The sequence below is a fragment of the Rhinopithecus roxellana genome, unplaced genomic scaffold (assembly GCF_007565055.1).
Source record: "Rhinopithecus roxellana isolate Shanxi Qingling unplaced genomic scaffold, ASM756505v1 contig5878, whole genome shotgun sequence".
Classification (NCBI taxonomy): domain Eukaryota; kingdom Metazoa; phylum Chordata; class Mammalia; order Primates; family Cercopithecidae; genus Rhinopithecus; species Rhinopithecus roxellana.
In genome coordinates, this window is record NW_022144380.1 from 78,484 (window position 1) to 96,302 (window position 17,819).

Here is a 17,819-nt window from a genome sequence, read left to right on the forward strand (position 1 = left end):
ATTAATGTTTGTTTGTTTGTTTATTTATTTATTTTTGATAAGACAATCTTGCTGTGTCACCCAGGCTGGGGTGCAGTGGTATGATCTCAGCTCACTGCAACCTCCGCCTCCCGGCTTCAAGCAATTCTTCTGCCTCAGCCTCCTGAGTAGCTGGGATTACAGGCGTACGTCACCACGCCTGGCTTCTTTTTGTTTTGTTTTGTTTTGATAGAGACAGGGTTTCACAATGTTGGTCAGGCTGGTCTCGACCTCCTGACCTCAAGTGATCTGCCCGCCTCTGCCTCCCAAAGTGTTGGGATTACAGGTGTGAGCCACTGCGCCTGGCCAATGTTTATTGTTCATTTCTACTTTTTCTTGCCTTTTTCTTTGTTTTTTCACAGGGAGAAACTATTCATCCTTATGCAAATAGATATCTTAACATGACGCTGAAGTTTGTTTCATTTTTTTCTTTTCTTTCTTTTTTGAGACAGGGTCTTGCTCTGTTGCCCAGGCTGGGGTGCAGTGGTGCAATCATAGCTCAGTGCAGCCTCCAACTCCTGTGCTCAAATGATCCTCCTGCCTTAGCCTCCTGAGTAGCTAGGACCACAGGCGTATGCCACCATGCAGGCTAATTTTTTTTATTTTTGTTTTTGTAGAGCTAGAGTTTCATCATGTTGCCCAGGTTGGTTTTGAACTCCTGGCCTCAAGTGATCCTCCCGTGGTGGCCTTCTAAAGTGCTGGGATGACAGCCACCATGGTCAGCTGGTTTGTTTCAGTTTGAGTGACAAAATTTAGGAATTGGGGCTCCAGCTTTTCATTGCAGACATTTATTGTGGGCCGTCTTCCCTAAGGCACCAGCAGAGGGGGAATGGGCCACAGCAGGGCTGCAGCCACGGTCTCCAGATGTTGCCCAGCCTGTCCAGCTGCAGAGGAACCGGGCTGAGTGTCCGCTGGTGTTCCCGCACAGCCTGCTGGACTCGTTCCATCACCTGATAGAACACAGGCTCTGAGGCTGGTGTGAGGACGTGGGTCTCAGAAGGGTCTCTTGAGAGGTCAAAGAGCAAAGGTGGATCGTGGTGGAGTACTTTTTCCCCAAAGCATGGGCAGACTTTTCTTCCATAGCAGGCACCGGCTCCCTCTGGCTGGAACACCGGGGTCACAAAGTGGACTTTCCACATTGTTCCTTCTGGTGGAGAGACAATAATTACAGAGTTGGTATAGAGAAATAGGGTGCATTGCTGGAGAATGGCATCTTCATAAGGGCTAAAGGGTAGGAATAACCCAAGCGTCCATTGATGGATGGACAGATAAACAAAACATCGTACATCTTACATGGAGTACTATGTAGCTATGAAAAGGAATGACACACTGACACCAGCTGCAACATCAATGAACCCTGAAAATACTATGCTCAGAGAAAGAAGTCACAAAAGAGCACACATTGCGTGATTCCATTCATATTGAATGTCAAGGATAGGGAAACACATAAAGACAGGAAGTAGAGTAGTGGTTTCCAGGGTCTGTAGGGTGTGAAATGGGGAGTGACTGCTGATAGGAACAGTGTCTGCTTTTGGGGTGATGAAAATGTTCTGGAGCTACACAGACGTGGAGGTTGCACAACACTGTGAAAGCACGAAGTGCCTGTGAATTGCACTTGGTCAGTTTTTTTTTTTCTTTTCTTTTTTTTTGAGACAGAGTCTTGCTCTGTCGCCCAGGCTAGAGTGCAGTGGTGCAACCTCCGCCTCCTGGGTTCAAGCGATTCTCCTGCCTCAGCCTCACAAGTAGCTGGGATTATAGGAATGCGCCTGTAATTGTTCACAAAGAAGATGAAATCATGTTAAGGTCAGGTGATTAAAACATTTGGAAGCACATCTAGATGCATAAAATAGACTACAAAAGGTTGGACGTGGTGGCTCACACCTGTAATTTCAGCATTTTTGGAGGCCAAGATGGGTGGCTTGCTTGAGCCCTGGAGTTGCCTGGGCAACATACTGAGACCTTGTTTCAATTTAAGAAATAAAGAAAAATTGGAGGCCAGGCATGGTGGCTCACACCTGTCATCCCGGCACTTTGGGAGGCCGAGGAGGGTGGATCACTTGAGGCCAGAAGTTCGAAACCAGCCTGCCTAACATGGTGAAACCCCAACTCTACTAAAAATACAAGGAATTAGCCAGGTGTAGTGGTGGGCACCTGTAATCCCAGCTACTCAGGAGGCTAAGGCAGGAGAATCACTTGAACCCGGGAGACTGTGGTTGCAGTGAGCCGAGATCGCACCACTGCACTCCAGCCTGAGCGACAAAGAAAGACTAGTCTCAAAAAAAAATTACAAAAAAATAAGAAAAAAAGGAGACTAGAAAAGTCTTGAACACATATGTGAGCAAGTATGTGTGTGTGCATGTGTGTATGCATGCACATACATGTGTGTGATGATGACAAAAGTTGCACTTCATATAGTGCAGGGAAGAAAGAATGAAATCCAGCCCATACATGGTGCTGGTGTTACCCATAAACTATGGGTAACAACTACCCATCGTTTGAAGACGATTGACAGGTGATCTCAGAAGGCATGTCGCTGGAATGAGAGGGACACATACTGACAAAAACTAAATTTAAAAAGCTCGTGGAGAGGCTGGGCGCGGTGGCTTACGCTTGTAATCCCAGCACTTTGGGAGGCCAAGGCGGGCGGATCATCTGAGGTCAGGAGTTCGAGACCAGCCTGACCAACATGGTGAAATCCCATCTCTACTAAAAATACAAAAATTAGGCGGGGCGCGGTGGCTCAAGCCTGTAATCCCAGCACTTTGGGAGGCCGAGACGGGCGGATCACGAGGTCAGGAGATCGAGACCATCCTGGCTAACACGGTGAAACTCCGTCTCTACTAAAAAAAAAAAAAAAAAAAAAACTAGCCGGGCGAGGTGGCGGGCACCTGTAATCCCAGCTACTCCGGAGGCTGAGGCAGGAGAATGGCGTAAACCCGGGAGGTGGAGCTTGCAGTGAGCTGAGATCCGGCCACTGCACTCCAGCCCGGGCGACAGAGCGAGACTCCGTCTCAAAACAAACAAACAAACAAACAAACAAACAAACAAACAAACAAAAATTAGCTCGGCGTGGTGGTGGGCGCCTGTAATCCCAGCTACCCGGGAGACTCGCTTGAACCCGGGAGGCAGAGGTTGCAGTGAGCCGGGTTCGCGCCACTGCACTCCAGACTGGGGACCGATCGAGACTCCACCTCAAAAAAAAAAAAAAAAAAAAAAAAAAAAAAGCTCGCGGAGACAAACGGAAGCGCGGAGACATGGAGATGGGCTCTGGAATGCAGCTCCACCCCCAGCCTGTTCTAGGGCATGGCGCTTTCCTCCGCAGAGGGACTCTTTCCCGAAGGCTGTTAGGAAGGGCCCCCCCCCTACTCACTGTCCCGTTGATGCCACCTGGCTGCATGCAGAACCCCCTCACAATAATGCATCAGGAACTCATGGTCTGAGTGCTGGGCTGTCCCCAGGAGCAAGGGCAGAAGGTCTTGGCCGTCAATCACTCTGCAGGAAGGAACATGGCATGGCTCAGGGTTGGAACAGGGACTTTGGACATTTGTCCCTCCAACATCCACCAGTCCCAACCCCAGGTGCTGCACTCTCTTTATGTTGTATCAGTGGAGGGAAAGTCCGGGTGTGAACACAGATGGATGGAAGGTATGTGTGTGCTTTAGCACGCTTGGAAGAAGAATGCAGCAGCGGCCCACGTTAGTCACCACCAAACGTCACCTTTGGCTAAAAAGTAATTAATTGGCCGGGCACAGTAGCTCACGCCTGTAATCCCAGCACTTTGGGAGGTCAAGGCAGGTGGATCACCTGAGGTCAGGAATTCGAGACCAGCCTGGCCAACATGGTGAAACCCCGTCCCAACTAAAAACACAACAATTAGCCGGGCATGCTGGCACATGCCTGTAATCCCAGCTACTCGGGAGGCTGAGGCAGGAGGATCGCTTGAACCCAGGAGGCGGAGGTTTCATTGAGCCTAGATCGCGCCACTGCACTCCAGCCTGGGCGACAGAGTGAGACTCAGTCTCAAAAAAAAAAAAAAAAAAAAAAAAAGCTGAAAGAGCCAGCGCCCAAAGACTGGAATGTAACAAAAGCCCACCAAGAGTTCTGCCCAGGCCTTTCCTGGGCCTTGAAGCATGACGAAATAATGAAGGATTCCTAACAGGACCCGTTTAGGATTAAACACGTTTTATTGGGGGTCTTAGAAGAAACTCCCCAGACCTCCACAATGAAGTTTCATTGAGAGTCTAAAGGAACTCCCCTAAACCTCCATGATTTAGCGGGATACAAGATAAGAGTAATCACCCCAGCACCTGGAACCATCTAGCTGAAGTCAATTTACTGAGACTCCAGGAGAAGGTCCTCAGGACTCACACCTTAATTACAGATTAAAGGAAGTTGAATCACTTCTGTCTTTAGGTGAGTACACACTTACATGTGGACATACAGCTTAGAGGATATAAAAGCTCTGGAAAACTTTGTAATTTGGAGTTGGTCTAGTGATAATTTCCAGCCCTTCTCCCCGTACCTGGTTACAGAAATAAAACTCCTTTCTTTCCTAGTTCATTTGCATCTCGTTATTGGGCCATGAGAATAAGTAGCCCGACCCTCAGATTGGTCTGGGAACAATTTCATGGACGCCTTACTGCAATGCCAAAGTGACATTTTCATTTGTCGTGAGTGTTGCTGTGTCTGTGCAAAGCTGAATTGTTTCTTTGGGTTGTTCTGTACCTGTCCTGGGGCACCTCACCGCCTGCCAGCTGGACCACGGTGGGGAACACGTCCATCAGACTTGTGGGCTCGCCAATCACTTGGCCGGCCGGGAGCACCCCGGGCCAGCGGAAGATCCCGGGCACGCGGATCCCACCTTCCCATCCTCCCATGCCCTTCCCACCTGTGTTTGAACACAAGCAAAAGAAAGTGGTTAAAAAACAGAAATAGATCCTCAGCCTGGGTGATTTAACTTTTCTGCTTGTTTCACTTGTTTTAAGTTTCTCTCTCCCTGAGTCTCTCAGTTTCTCTCTCTTTGTTTTAGTGACATTAAAACATTCAATCTCATGTAGTTTCCCTGTAGAGATTTGATTTTATATTTTTTATTAACCTTGTTATTGGTTAGTGTGCATTGGATTAAGTTGGGTCCTTCACTGCAAATGACTGTTGTCCTTATAAGAGAAGACACAGACACAGAGCGGAAGGCCACGTGGAGACGGAGGCAGACTGCAGTGGTATGTCCACAAGCCCAGGGACACCTGGGGCCCCCAGGAGTTGGCAGAGGCAGAAAGGAGCCTCCCCTAGGGCTTCTGGAGGGAACATTTCCCTGAGACACCTTGATCTCAAACTCTTGGTCTCCAGGGCCAGGACAGGATAAATTCCTGTTGTTTAAAGCTCCCCCAGTTTATAATACTGACATTCTTCATGGCACAGAGAACCAGACTGGGTAGAGGATACATTAACATCAATGGCAATGAGATAAAGGTTTCTGAGGAGTCAGGCCTTCAATGTGAAGTTGTTTTGGGAAGGCATTAGTGGATGTAGCTGGCATTTATATATCCCGTTTTATATGTGTACTAGACTGATGGATCCATCTACTTCAAAGCAAATGTACATCACAGGTATATTTGCCAACATTAGCCTAAAAAGGCTCTTTCAAGGACTGAAAAATAAAGCTCTGTAAGCAGGGAGACGACAAAATGTGTAAGCACAGCAGGGAGACGACAAAATGTGTAAGCACAACAGTGTGAAGTCATGTACACAGGGCAGCACATTTTAGAATCTTTGTGGGACATGAAATAATGGCGTGTTTGGAAACAATGGAATCCAGGTTTGAATATAATGTGGCCAGCTAGGAGTCTACCCTTCTTCCTTTTTTTTTTTTTTTTTTTTTTTTTGAGACAGAGTCCTACTCTGTCACTGAGGCGAGAGTGCAGTGGCACAGTCTCAGCTCACTGCAACCTTCACCTCCCAGGTTCAAGCAATTCTCCTGCCTCAGCCTCCTCAGCTGGGATTACGGGCGTGTGCCACCACGCCTGGCTAATTTTTGTATTTTTAGTAGAGATGAAGTTTCAGCATGTTGGCCAGGCTGGTCTCAAACTCCTGACCTCACGTGATCTGCCTGCCTCGGTCTCCCAAAGTGCTGGGATTACAGGTGAGAGCCACTGCGCCTGGCCTTATCCTTCTTGGATGCATTGTCTGAAGGTAAAATTCAAATCTGAGTCCATACAATAGAATATATTCAGCCATGGAAAGGAATGAAACATTTCCACAACACAGATGAACCTCAGAAACATCATGCTAAGTAAAAGAAACCACAAGAAAACCCACATATTGCATGATTTCATTTACATAAATGTCTAGAGTAGGAAAATACACAATGATACAAAATAATGTTGTGGCCAGGCATGGTGGCTTACGCCTGGAATCCCAGCACTTTGGGAGGCCCAGCTGGGAGGGCTGCTTGAGTTCAGGAGTTTCAGACCAGCCTGGGCAACATAACAAGACCCTATCTTTACAAAAAATAATTTAAAAAATTAAATAGTAAACAAACCAAAAATAAGTTTTTGGGTGATGGATGTTAGCACGGGGGACAGGGAGTGACTGCTGAGTACAGGATTTTTTTGTGAAGTGGTGAAATGTTCTGAAAATAAACAGTGGTAGGCCACTTGATGATGGTTACACAACTCTGATAATCTAAAAACTCCTTAATTGTGCACAAAAACGTGGCAGGCCAGGTCTCACTAACGCAGGCCTCCGTAACAACTGTTTCAGCACTGACCGAGTGGTGAAGTTACATCTTAAAAGCTGAAGCAACCAGCGCCCTTATGCAAAGGCTGGGATGTGACAAAAGACCCCAAAAGTTTTGCCCAGGCCTCTCCTGGGCCTTGAAGCGTGACAAGATAACAAAGGAATTCTTAGCAGGATCCGTTTAGGATTAAACAAGTTTTACTGGGGGTCTGAAAAAACTCCCCAGACCTCCGTGATTTAGTAGGAGACAAGGTAAGGATAATCAGCTCTGGCACCTGGACCTATTCATTTATTTACTTATTTTATTATTATTATTATTATTATTATTATTTATTTATTTATTTATTTTTTTTTTTTTTGAGACGGAGTCTCGCTCTGTCGCCCAGGCTGGAGTGCGGTGGCGGGATCTCCACTCACTGCAAGCTCCGCCTCCGGGGTTCACGCCATTCTCCTGCCTCAGCCTCCCGTGTAGCTGGGACTACAGGCGGCCGCCACCGCGCCCAGCTAATTTTTTTTTTTTTTTTTGTATTTTTAGTAGAGACAGGGTTTCACCGTGTTAGTCAGGATGGTCTCGATCTCCTGACCTCGTGATCCGCCCGTCTCGGCCTCCCAAAGTGCTGGGATTACAGGCGTGAGCCACCGCGCCTGGCCTATTTTATTATTTTTGTTGTTGTTGAGACGGAGACTTCCTGTATTGCTTAGGCTGGAGTGCAGTGGCACGATCTCAGCTCACCGCAACCTCCACCTCCCAGGTTCAAGCGATTCTCCTGCCTCAGCCTCCCGAGTAGCTGGGACTACAGGCATGTGCCACCATACGCAGCTAATTTTTGTATTTTTAGTAGAGACGAGGTTTCACCATGTTGGCCAGGTTGGTCTCAAATTCCTGACTTCAGGTGATCTGCCCGCCTTGGCTTCCCAAAGTGCTGGGATTACAGGCGTGAACCACCATGCCCGGCCACCTGGACCCATTTAGATTAAGTCAATTTACTGGGGCTCCAGAGGAAGGTCTTCAGGACTCAGACCTTAGTTATAGATTAGAAGAAGTTAATCGCTAATGTCTTTAGATGAATGCACACTTACACATAGACATACAGCTTAGAAGGTATAGAAGCTCTGGAGAACTTTGTAATTTTGAGTTGGTCAGGCAATAATGTCCAGGCCTTCTCCCTGTAACCGGTTACAGAAATAAACTCCTCCTCTCCCAGTTCATCTGCATCTCATTTTTGAACCACCAGAATAAGCAGCCTGACCCTCAGTTTGGTCCAGGAACAAAAATTCAAACTGGAGTATGTCAAATTATCGCTTTTGCCCTGGATAGGAAAAATCACTGTCCTTGAGCGATAATATTGACCCTCCTGGAAGAGACTGCCCTGTTGGGAATTGCGGGGAAGAGATAAACATGCAAGATGAGGATCTGGGAGCATCTCAGCCTCACCTTTATAAATTCCATTCCAGCCACCGTATTGGCTGTTTCCAAGTTGATTCTCTAGGGAACCCCCGTGATCTGATGTAAAATAAATGAGGGTGCTGTTGGTCAAACCTTCCATATCCAAAGTGTCAAGGATCTGTCCTGCAAAGAACAGATGTTTTTGAGGCCATCGAAATAGAAAAGTATCAGAAATGAAGCCCGAAGTGTATGCTTTAGTATTTGGAGGCTATCCGCAAGAATGAATCCTTCGTTTTAACGCATAACGGAAGTCACTTGTTTCATTTTGATACCCTTTGTTGGAGATCGATGTCTGACTTTCTATGCACCCCGTCCTTTGCTCAGAATTTTAGGCAACCTACAAGGACAAAATATCAAAAACTTAAAAGTGTGGCATGTAGACTGGGCACAGTGGCTCACACCTGTAATGCCGGCACTTTAGAAGGTCAAGGCAGGAGGATCATTTGGGCTCAGGAGCTGGAGACCAGCCTGGCCAAGATGGTGAAACTACATCTCTACTAAAAATACAAAAATTACCCGGGCGTGGTAGCACATGCCTGTAGTACCAGCTACTTGGCAGGCTGAGGCAGGAGAATAGCTTGAACTCGGGAAGTGGAGATTGCCATAAGCCGAGATCACACCACTGCACTCCAGCCTGGGTGACAGAGTGAGACTCGGTCTCAAAAAAAAAAAAAACAAAAAAAAAAAAACAAAAAAAAAAAAAACAAAAGAAAAGAAAAAAAAAAGTGAGGCATGTGAACATTCCAGAGAAGAAAGCATAGGCTGAAAATGCAGACCAGTCCTCAACAGTGACGCTGAGCTTCTTGCAGTCACACACGAGGGCACTCGTGTCATTAATGCCACTCACAGTTGGCCGGGCACAGTGCCTCATGCCTGAAATCTCAGCAATTTGGGATGCTGAGGCAGGGGCCTCGTTGAGCCTATGAGTTTAAGACCAGCCTGAACAACATAAAAAGAACTCGTCTCTACAAATAATAAAAAAATTAGCCGGGTGTGGTAGCGCACACCTGTGGTCCCAGGAGGCTAAGGTGGGAGGATTGCTTGAGCCTGGGAAAATAGGGTGCAGTGAACCATGGTTGCACCACTGCACTCCAGCCTGGGTAAGAGTGAGACCCTGTCGACTAGGCGCAGTGGCTCACGCCTGTAATCCCAGCACTTTGGGAGGCCGAGGCGGGCGGATCATGAGGTCAGCAGTTCGAGACCAGCCTGGCCAACATGGTGAAACCCCATCTCTACTAAAAATACAAAAATTAGCGAGGCACGGTGGCGGGTCCTGTAATCCCAGCTACTCTGGAGGCTGAGGCAGGAGAATCGCTTGAACCCGGGAGGCAGAGGTTGCAGTGAGCCGAGACCATGCCATTGCACTCCAGCCTGGGCAACAGAGTGAGACACTATCTCAAAGAAAAAAAAAAAAGTGAGACCCTGTCACACACACACACAATTAACTTTTTCTCCTTCCTTGCCTAGCTTGTTAAGGAAACAAAATATTTTAAAAACACAACTTTCACCCAAATCTCTGACGGCAATTATTCTGAGGATCCTGTGATTCTCAAGCCCACCACCACCTAAACCCTGGGGTTCCTAAGTTCTTTTTTGGGAGGCAGGGATGTGCTGTGCCCATATACAGGTACTCACCCAGCCCTGACTCACTCAAGCGATATCCCCTTCCATCCTGTTCTAAACCCAGGAAATATAATGAGTGAATGAGGCAAAACAATCCAGACCCACAGGAGTTTACATTCTCCCGGGGGAACATGGAAAATCGACCCACCTAACACATGGTCATGAAGAGAAACAATGGCGGTGCTGTGTTAGGAAAAAAAGAAGAAAGAAGACAGAAATCAGAAAGAAGAAGAAGAGGAAGAAGTGGAAGAGGAAGAAGAAGGAGGAGGAGGAGAAGGAGGAGAAGGAGAAGAAGGAGGAGGAGGAGGAGGAGAAATATGAAGAATAAGAACAAGAAGAAGAAGAAGAAGAGGGGGAGGAGGAGAAAGGAGGAAGAGGAGGAGGAAAACAAAGGCAAACAGAAAAAGGACCACAGGAGAATGGGGGAGAAGATGATTGGGAAGGAGCTACTTTAGGGGTGAGTCAGGGCAGGCTCTGAAGAGGAGCCAGCGAAGCCTGAGGAAGCGTTCCAGGAGGAAACAGCAGGTGTGGAAGCCCTGACAGAGGACACATGTGAAAGATACTGTGTGGTGTCCACGTGGCCAGAATGCAGCAGGTGGGGAGGACAAAGGGGTTGGGTGGAGATCAGACTAGGATCTGGGCAGCAGCAGCTCGTGGGGCTTTTGTAGGCGATAGGAGGAAATTTAGTCCTATTTTCAGTGCAGGGGAGCCACTAGCCACTCTACAGCAGAGAGGAATTTTATCTGCTCTTTCTTTCATTTGTCTACCACACGACGATAGGATGTAGACATCTTTGGGGCCAAAATTCCGTATGCCACTTGGGAATTAAGACATGGAACTCTCTGAGGTCATTATTGTATCTAACACATGGGGATTAAGACGTGGACATCTTTGGGGTCATTATTCTGTCTCCCACATGGGGATTAGAAAGTGGCTACCTTTGGGGCCATTTTTCTGTCTACCACATCAGGATTAGGACATGGACGTCTTTGCAGCCATTATTCTGTCTAGGGAGTGGACAGTTTTGGGGCTATCATTCTTTCTGCACATGGGATTAAGACGTGGACATCTTTGGTCAAATAGCGTTGCCTTCCATGCACGTGTTATGGAATTCACTCTCTGCTAATGGAGTGAAGATCTGTCCTATAATATTTTGGACTCTTAAAATCCAATCGCACTGCAATCGCTATTCTGCATCTTCTGTCTTTAACCTTCTCGTTCTTTGTTTCCTTTTCTGCTTCTGTTGCTGCAGGGGAAGCAGCCCGTTTTCCCTGGAAGGGCACTTACCTACCATCCAGTCCATCTCCTCTACGTTGTCCCCATACAGCCCGTGGAGACTCTTCCCGAGGAAGTTCTCCATAGTGATAAGAGGGATGTGGACGTGCAAAAAGGAAACAAAGAGGAGGAAAGGCCCATGCTTATTCCTAAAAATAAATACAAAGCACTTAAGGTTACTTTTTTGGTAAAACAGAGATTGAAGTCCTGTAGAGACTAAATATGGATGTCACTTGTCACATCCTTACTCAAATGTCTTCTCAACCCTGCTCACCAAAAAGAAACACTCAGAACTCTTCTTCGACAGAAAAATAATTCTTATGTTTAACAATCTTCCTTTTTTTGGTTGTTATTTTAAAGACAGGGCCTTGCTCTGTTACCCACGCTGGAGTGCAGTGACATGATCTCAGCTCACTGCAGCCTCAATCTCCCAGGCTCAAGTGATCCTCCCACCTCAGCCTCCCAAGTAGCTGGGGCCACAGGCATGTGCTAACAGGCTCAGCTAATTTTTTTTTTTTTTTTTTTTGGTAGAGACAGGGTCTCACTATGTTTACTAGGCTGGTCTTGAACTCCTCGGCTCACATGACCTGCTCCTGCCCATCTCAGCCTTCAAAAGTGCTGGATTACAGGCGTGAGCCACCATGCCTTTCTGGTCTGTTACCTCTCTCTCTCTCCTTTTTTTTTTTTGAGATGGATCCTGGCTCTGTCGACCAGGCTGGGGTGCAGTGGCATGATCTCAGCTCACTGCAACTTCTGCCTCCCGGGTTCAAGCAATTCTCCTGCCTCAGCCTCCCAAGTAGCTGGGATCACAGGTGTGCGCCACAATGCCCATCCTGCTTAAGACTCATTAACATCATGAATTTCCCCTTCCCTTCTGAAATCGATTTAAAAATCCACACTGGGCCAGGTGTGGTGGCTCACACCTGCAATCCCAGCATTTAGGGAGGCTGAGGCAGGAGCATTGCTTCAGCCTAGGAGTTCGAGACCAGCATGGGAAACAGCAAGACCCCATCTCTACTAAAAATACAAAACTTAGCGGGGTGTGGTGACATACACCTGGACTCCCAACTGCTCGGGAGGGTGGGGCGGGAGGATTGCTTGACCCTGGGAGGAAGAGGTTGCAGTGAGCTGAGATTGCACCACTGCACTTCAGCTTGGACAACCGGAGTGAAATCCTGTCTCAAAATAAATAAATAAATAAATAAATAACCATACTGATTTAGTGCATCTTTTTTCCCCTGAGTATTATAATGTTCTAACTCTACATACTTAATGCAAAGTTAAAAGAACTGCAGGTTACTCTCTGACATGACTTTTATTTTGTTCAGTTATTTCAATATATATTTTTGACCTCAAGCCTTAACTTATAGAATAAGTGGTGTTGCACATTCAATTTTCTTTATAATTGCTATCACGTAGTGAGGATTAGGACATAAAATAGTTATAAAAAGCACACTTTAAAAATGAGGCATATTGGGTTATTAATATTATTTTCATTGTCCTCCTTGAAAGTAGTGCTTTAGCTTCTCCCTCCCTTCACCTGGCCTTCATGGTCTAATCTAGATCCTTAAAGCAAAAGAGCAATGGTGAAGGTGTTAGCCTTAATTAGAACACATCAGGCTGGGCATGGTGTCTCATGCCTGTGATCTCAGCACTTTGGGAGGCTGAGGCAGGAGGATAGGCTGAGCCCAGGAGTTCAAGACCAGCCTGGGCAACATGGCCAGATCCTATCACATTAAGAATCAAAAAGAACGCAACAGTCTTACCTGCTTTAATTTGCAAGCTAATTGTCAATGTCCTTTCTGTCATACATTAGGTATTGCCATGAAGAACTCTCTAAGAGGCTGGGTGTCGTGGCTCATGCCTGTAATCCCAGCACTTTGGGAAGCCGAGGTGGGTGGATCACTTGCGGTCAGGAGTTCAAGACCAGCCTGGCCAACATGGCAAAACCCATCTCTACTAAAAATATGAAAGTTAGCTGGGCATGGTGGTGCATGCCTGTAATCCCAGTTACTTGGAAGGCTGAGGTACGGGAATCGCTTGAACTCAGGAGCAGAGGTTGCAGTGAGCCAAGATTGTACCACTGCACTCCAGACTGGGCCACAGCTTGAGACTCTGTCTCAAAAAAAAAAAAAAAAAAAAAAAAAATATATATATATATATATATATATATATAAAAGAATGTTGTAGGAGATGATGACAACCTCATTGTCACCAGGTAAGGTGACTTTTGATGGTATCACCATCTTTCCTAGAATGCCCTTGGGGAGCATGAAAATAGCTGTGTAGTGTTGAGAACCCTTTTCATCCTATTTCTCCTGGTCCCACACAGGAAGTTTCCTTGCCACAAAATTGACTGCAGGCTAAGTTCTGCCATAAGACGTCTGACTTCTGATGATAGACATTTTTTAAAATTTATAATTTATTATAAAGCCCTTCAGGTGATGCAGTTTACTTAAATAGTGCCTGTGGTGATCCAAGGATGCCAATGGAGTAAGACTGACCCTAGAGTAACAGCAAATTCCAGCTGACCTGTGACAATTTCTTTTTGAGACAAGGCCTTGCTCTGTCACCCAGGCTACCTTCATAGCCTCACTACATAGCCTCAACCTCCTGGGCTCAAGTGATCCTCCTGCCTCAGCCTCCCAAGTAGCTGGGCCTAAAAGTGCATGCCACCACAGCGAGCTAATTTTGAAAATTTTTGTAGAAATGAGGTCTTGCTGTGTTGTCCAGGCTGGTCCCTAACTTCTGGCCTCAAAATATCCTCTTGCCTCGGTCTCCTGAGTAGCTGGGATAACAGGTGTGTACCACTATACCCAGCTCAGCTGTAACAATTTTTTTTTTTTTTTTTTTTTTTCTGTAACAATGTTTTAATGGACACAAGGCAAGTCACAAGGCTCCACTGACCCTCATCTATGGCCCATTTTTACCAAAAAATTGTCCTTCTAGGTCATGGCTATCCCATTCTTCAAATGTCAATTAAAGAAGAGGCTTTTTTTTTTTTTTTTTGAGACAGGTTTTCCCTGTGTCACCCAGGCTGGAGTGCAGTGATGTGACCTCAACTCACTGCAACCTCCACCTCCCAGGTTCAAGTGATTCTCCCACCTCAGCCTCCAGAGTCGCTGGGATTACAGGCACGCACCACCACACTGGGCTAATTTTTGTATTTTTAGTAGAGACGGGGTTTCACCATGTTGACCAGGCTGGTCTTGAACTCCTGACCTCAGGTGCTCCTCCCACCTCGGCCTCCAAAACAGCTGGGATGACAGGAACGAGCCACCATGCCTGACTGAAGAAGATTATTCAGGATGCGTTTTCATTCCAAAGCTGAGTGCTTGGAGGAAGCTGACACTTTTCTGCTGACCTTTTGAGAAAGGACGCGACCTCCTGCAGAATAAGAGGTGTCGTTGTCTGGAAGCGCATGGGCTGCTCCGTGATGGTGTGGTTTCTCATCAGCAAGCAATCGGCATGGACAATCAGAGCACCCACAAAATAGGAGCCTGCGAGGAGGAGGACGGCCGAAAGGGCTGACCAGATGACCGGCGTCCACGAGACGGGTATCAGGTGTGTGAGCTTCCCTGCTGCCAGAGTGAGGGCAACCAAGGCCAGGACTTGGAAGAGGAAGTTGAGTTTTTGTTCCAGGTTGACACGCTTCTCTGAGAGTTCCCAGTGGGCGCAATCACCCATCAAGGAGAAAGGCATTCCGTAGAAATGGTCAAAGCCATGGTGGAGGGGGTGGTGGCAATGATCGCTGGCTGACTCACAGTTGAGACCCAGATGCCATTTTCCTGAAAGGCAAAAAGGATATTGATGTGACAAGCATCTGAGCACAACTGGACATGTCGATATTGACTGCTTGTCGCATTCCTGATACTCTGTTAGACACTGGGGGCTGGGAGATTGCAGAGAAGTGTGGGCAGCACTAGCTGTTACTTGCACCCCGCAATCTGGCCTCATTGTTTCAGGGGAATGAGGACCCCGTGTGTCAGCTTTAACCAAAATATGCGTTACCTGTGACAGGTGGAACAAATTACTGTAAAACTGTTCACTTAATACGACAGAAATTTATCCTCTCCCAGTCCTAGAGACCAGGAGTCTGAGATCGAGGTGTCTCCAGGCCACACTCAAATTGGAGGCTCTAGGGGAGGATCCTTCCTGCCTCTCCCAACTCCTGAGGGCTCCAGGCCTCCCTGGGCTTGTGGTCCCATCCCTCCGGTCTCCATCTCCATGTTTCCATGGCGTTGTCCTCTGTGTGTGTCTGCGACCTAATCTCTTGTCTTATAAGGACAGCAGTCTTTGCAGTAGGGCCCACCGTACAGACCTCATCCTTATCTGATTATATCTGCAATGACTGTTGTGAGCTGGATCCTGACCTGCCTCAAATTCCTGAGTTGAAGCCCTGACACCCAGGACCTCAGAATGTGACTGTGTTTGGAGACAGAGTGTTCAAAGAGATAAGTAAGGTAAAATGAGGTCATTAGTTTGGCACTGATACGGTTTGGCTGTGTCCTCATGCAAATTTCACCTTGAATTGTAATAATCCCTATGTGTCAAGGGTGGGGCCGGGTGGAGATAATTGAATCATGGAGGTGGTTTCCCCTATACTGTTCTCATGGTAGTGAATGAGTCTCACAAGATCTGATGGTTTTATAAATGTGAGTTTCCCTGCACATGCCCTCTTGCCTGCCGCCATGTAAGACATGGCTTTGCTTCTCCTTTGCCTTCCACCATGATTGTGAGGCCACCCCAGCCATGTGAAACTGGGAGTCCATTAAACCTCTTTTCTTCATAAATTACCCAGTCTTGGGTATGTCTTTATTAGCATCGTGAGAACAGACTAATACAGGCCCTAATCTGATAGAACGTGTGTCCCATAGGAAGAGGATATTAGGACACAGACACATGCATACTCTCTCCAGAGGCTCTAGGGAGGATCCTTCCTGCCTCTCTCAGCTCCCGGTGGCTCCAGCCATTCCTTGGCTTGTGGTCACATCACTTTAATCACACTGCTTTCTCCTCTCTGTGGCCCAATCTTCCTCTACCTCCATGTTAAACGAAGCTGTGTCCTTGCACAGTGGGCCCAGCTGGATAATTCAGGATCATTTTCTCACCTCAAGATCGTTCACTTAATCACATTTACAAAGACTCTTTTTGCATATAAGCTAATATTTGCTAGATTCAGAGATTAGGGCCTGACATCTCTGGGGACCGTTATTTAGTCTTTTGCACCTTGTTCTGCAGTGCAATGATGAAGGCCAGAAAGCGCCATGTGATATCATCAGCATGGGCAAAAGACTTCTGGACTTTGGAATTGTTCTCTCTTTGAGAAACCACTATAATAGTGGCCATGGTTGAAGTTAGTGGTGGGTTTCGCAAGGCGCACCTTTCAAATTCAGTCAAAGCATAGTCTTTGCTTCCATGCGGCCACTACTATGGTGTTGACAAAGAGATGTCAACCACTCCAATGCTGTCTGCCATCTGGAAAACCTCATGATTTCCCAATGAATATCCCATAAGGATAGACTCTTCTGTTTCAGAAAAATTATAGTTGGCCGGGCATGGTAGTTCACAACTATAATCCCAGCCCTTTGGGAGGCCGAGGTGAGAGGATTGCTTGAGCCCAGGATTGCTTGAGACCAGTCTGGGTAGCATGGGAAGACCCTGCCTCTACAAAAAAAAAAAATAGAAAAAATTAACCAGGCATGGTAGTGCAAGCCTGTAGTGCCAGCTGCTTGGGAGGCTAAGGTGGGAGGATCACTTGAGTCCAGGAGGTCGAGACTGCAGTGAGCCATAACTGCACCATTGCCCTCTAGCCTGAGTAACAGAGTGAGTACCCTGTCTCAAAAAAAAAAAAAGTCTATTGGAAAAAATGCAACTTTGTTTGACAGTGATGACTGAATCTCCCCAGATTTTTTTTTTTTTTGGGAAAAAATTAAAGAACATTTTATAATTTTTAATTTTTGGAAATATATAATTTATTGAATTTTATATTCATTGTATCCACTAGTCATGTTGTTTGTTATCAATAAATGGAACTATTGATAAAAATCATTACTATAACACAATAATGATAATGGCAACTTGGTCTCCTCTTAAGGAACTATTGTCATTAATTTTATTTTTCATCCAATACATAACATGCTTTGTTGACTTGTAGAAAAATAACCATGTGAGTTATGGAAGCTGACAGGGAGGTATAATTCTAGTAAAGACATTTTCATACACACTGAAGGGAAAAATAGGTAGCATTACAGACCTTTTTGATAAAATAATATTATTTTCTTATTTTTTGTAATCATGGTCTACGAGAACATTGTGTGAGATGCCAAATATTTCATTAAGGTGATGTTCCTTTTCTTTCTTTCTTTTTCTTTTTTTGTAGAGACAGGGTTTCGCTATGCTGCCCAGGCTGGTCTCATATTCCTGGCCTCAAGCGATCCACCCACCTTGGACTCTCAAAGTGCTGGGATTACAGGCATGAGCCACCGCGCCTGACCAGAGTCACTTTTGTAAGGGCACTAGTCCCACATATGAGGCTCCACCTTCACAGCCTCATTACCTTCCAAAGGCTTCACCTCCTAACTCCATTACCTGGGGGGTAAGAGTTTCAACACAGGAATTTTAGGGGGACACAAACATTTAGATCACAGTACTAAACTAGCTAAATTGATCCATAAACCAACCATGAAAGAGCTGAAGGTGTTCAGTCTAAGACACTAAT

The 17,819-nt window shown here is 46.3% G+C and overlaps 1 protein-coding gene across 2 annotated transcripts in view; it reads right to left on the minus strand.

The window, feature by feature from the left end:
- Window positions 1-784: 784 nt before the first annotated feature.
- The window catches only part of ARSL (arylsulfatase L), a 32,472-nt gene continuing 15,437 nt past the window's right edge, over window positions 785-17,819 (minus strand). For both annotated transcript variants that reach the window (XM_030926584.1, XM_010383491.2), the window contains exons 6-11: window positions 14,463-14,886; window positions 11,111-11,247; window positions 8,189-8,323; window positions 4,744-4,906; window positions 3,389-3,510; window positions 785-1,165 (exon numbers count right to left, since the gene is read on the minus strand). In XM_030926584.1, coding sequence (XP_030782444.1) covers window positions 807-1,165; window positions 3,389-3,510; window positions 4,744-4,906; window positions 8,189-8,323; window positions 11,111-11,247; window positions 14,463-14,886 — 1,340 coding nt within the window. In that variant the 3' untranslated portion in view covers window positions 785-806. The remainder of the gene's footprint in view (window positions 1,166-3,388; window positions 3,511-4,743; window positions 4,907-8,188; window positions 8,324-11,110; window positions 11,248-14,462; window positions 14,887-17,819) is intronic.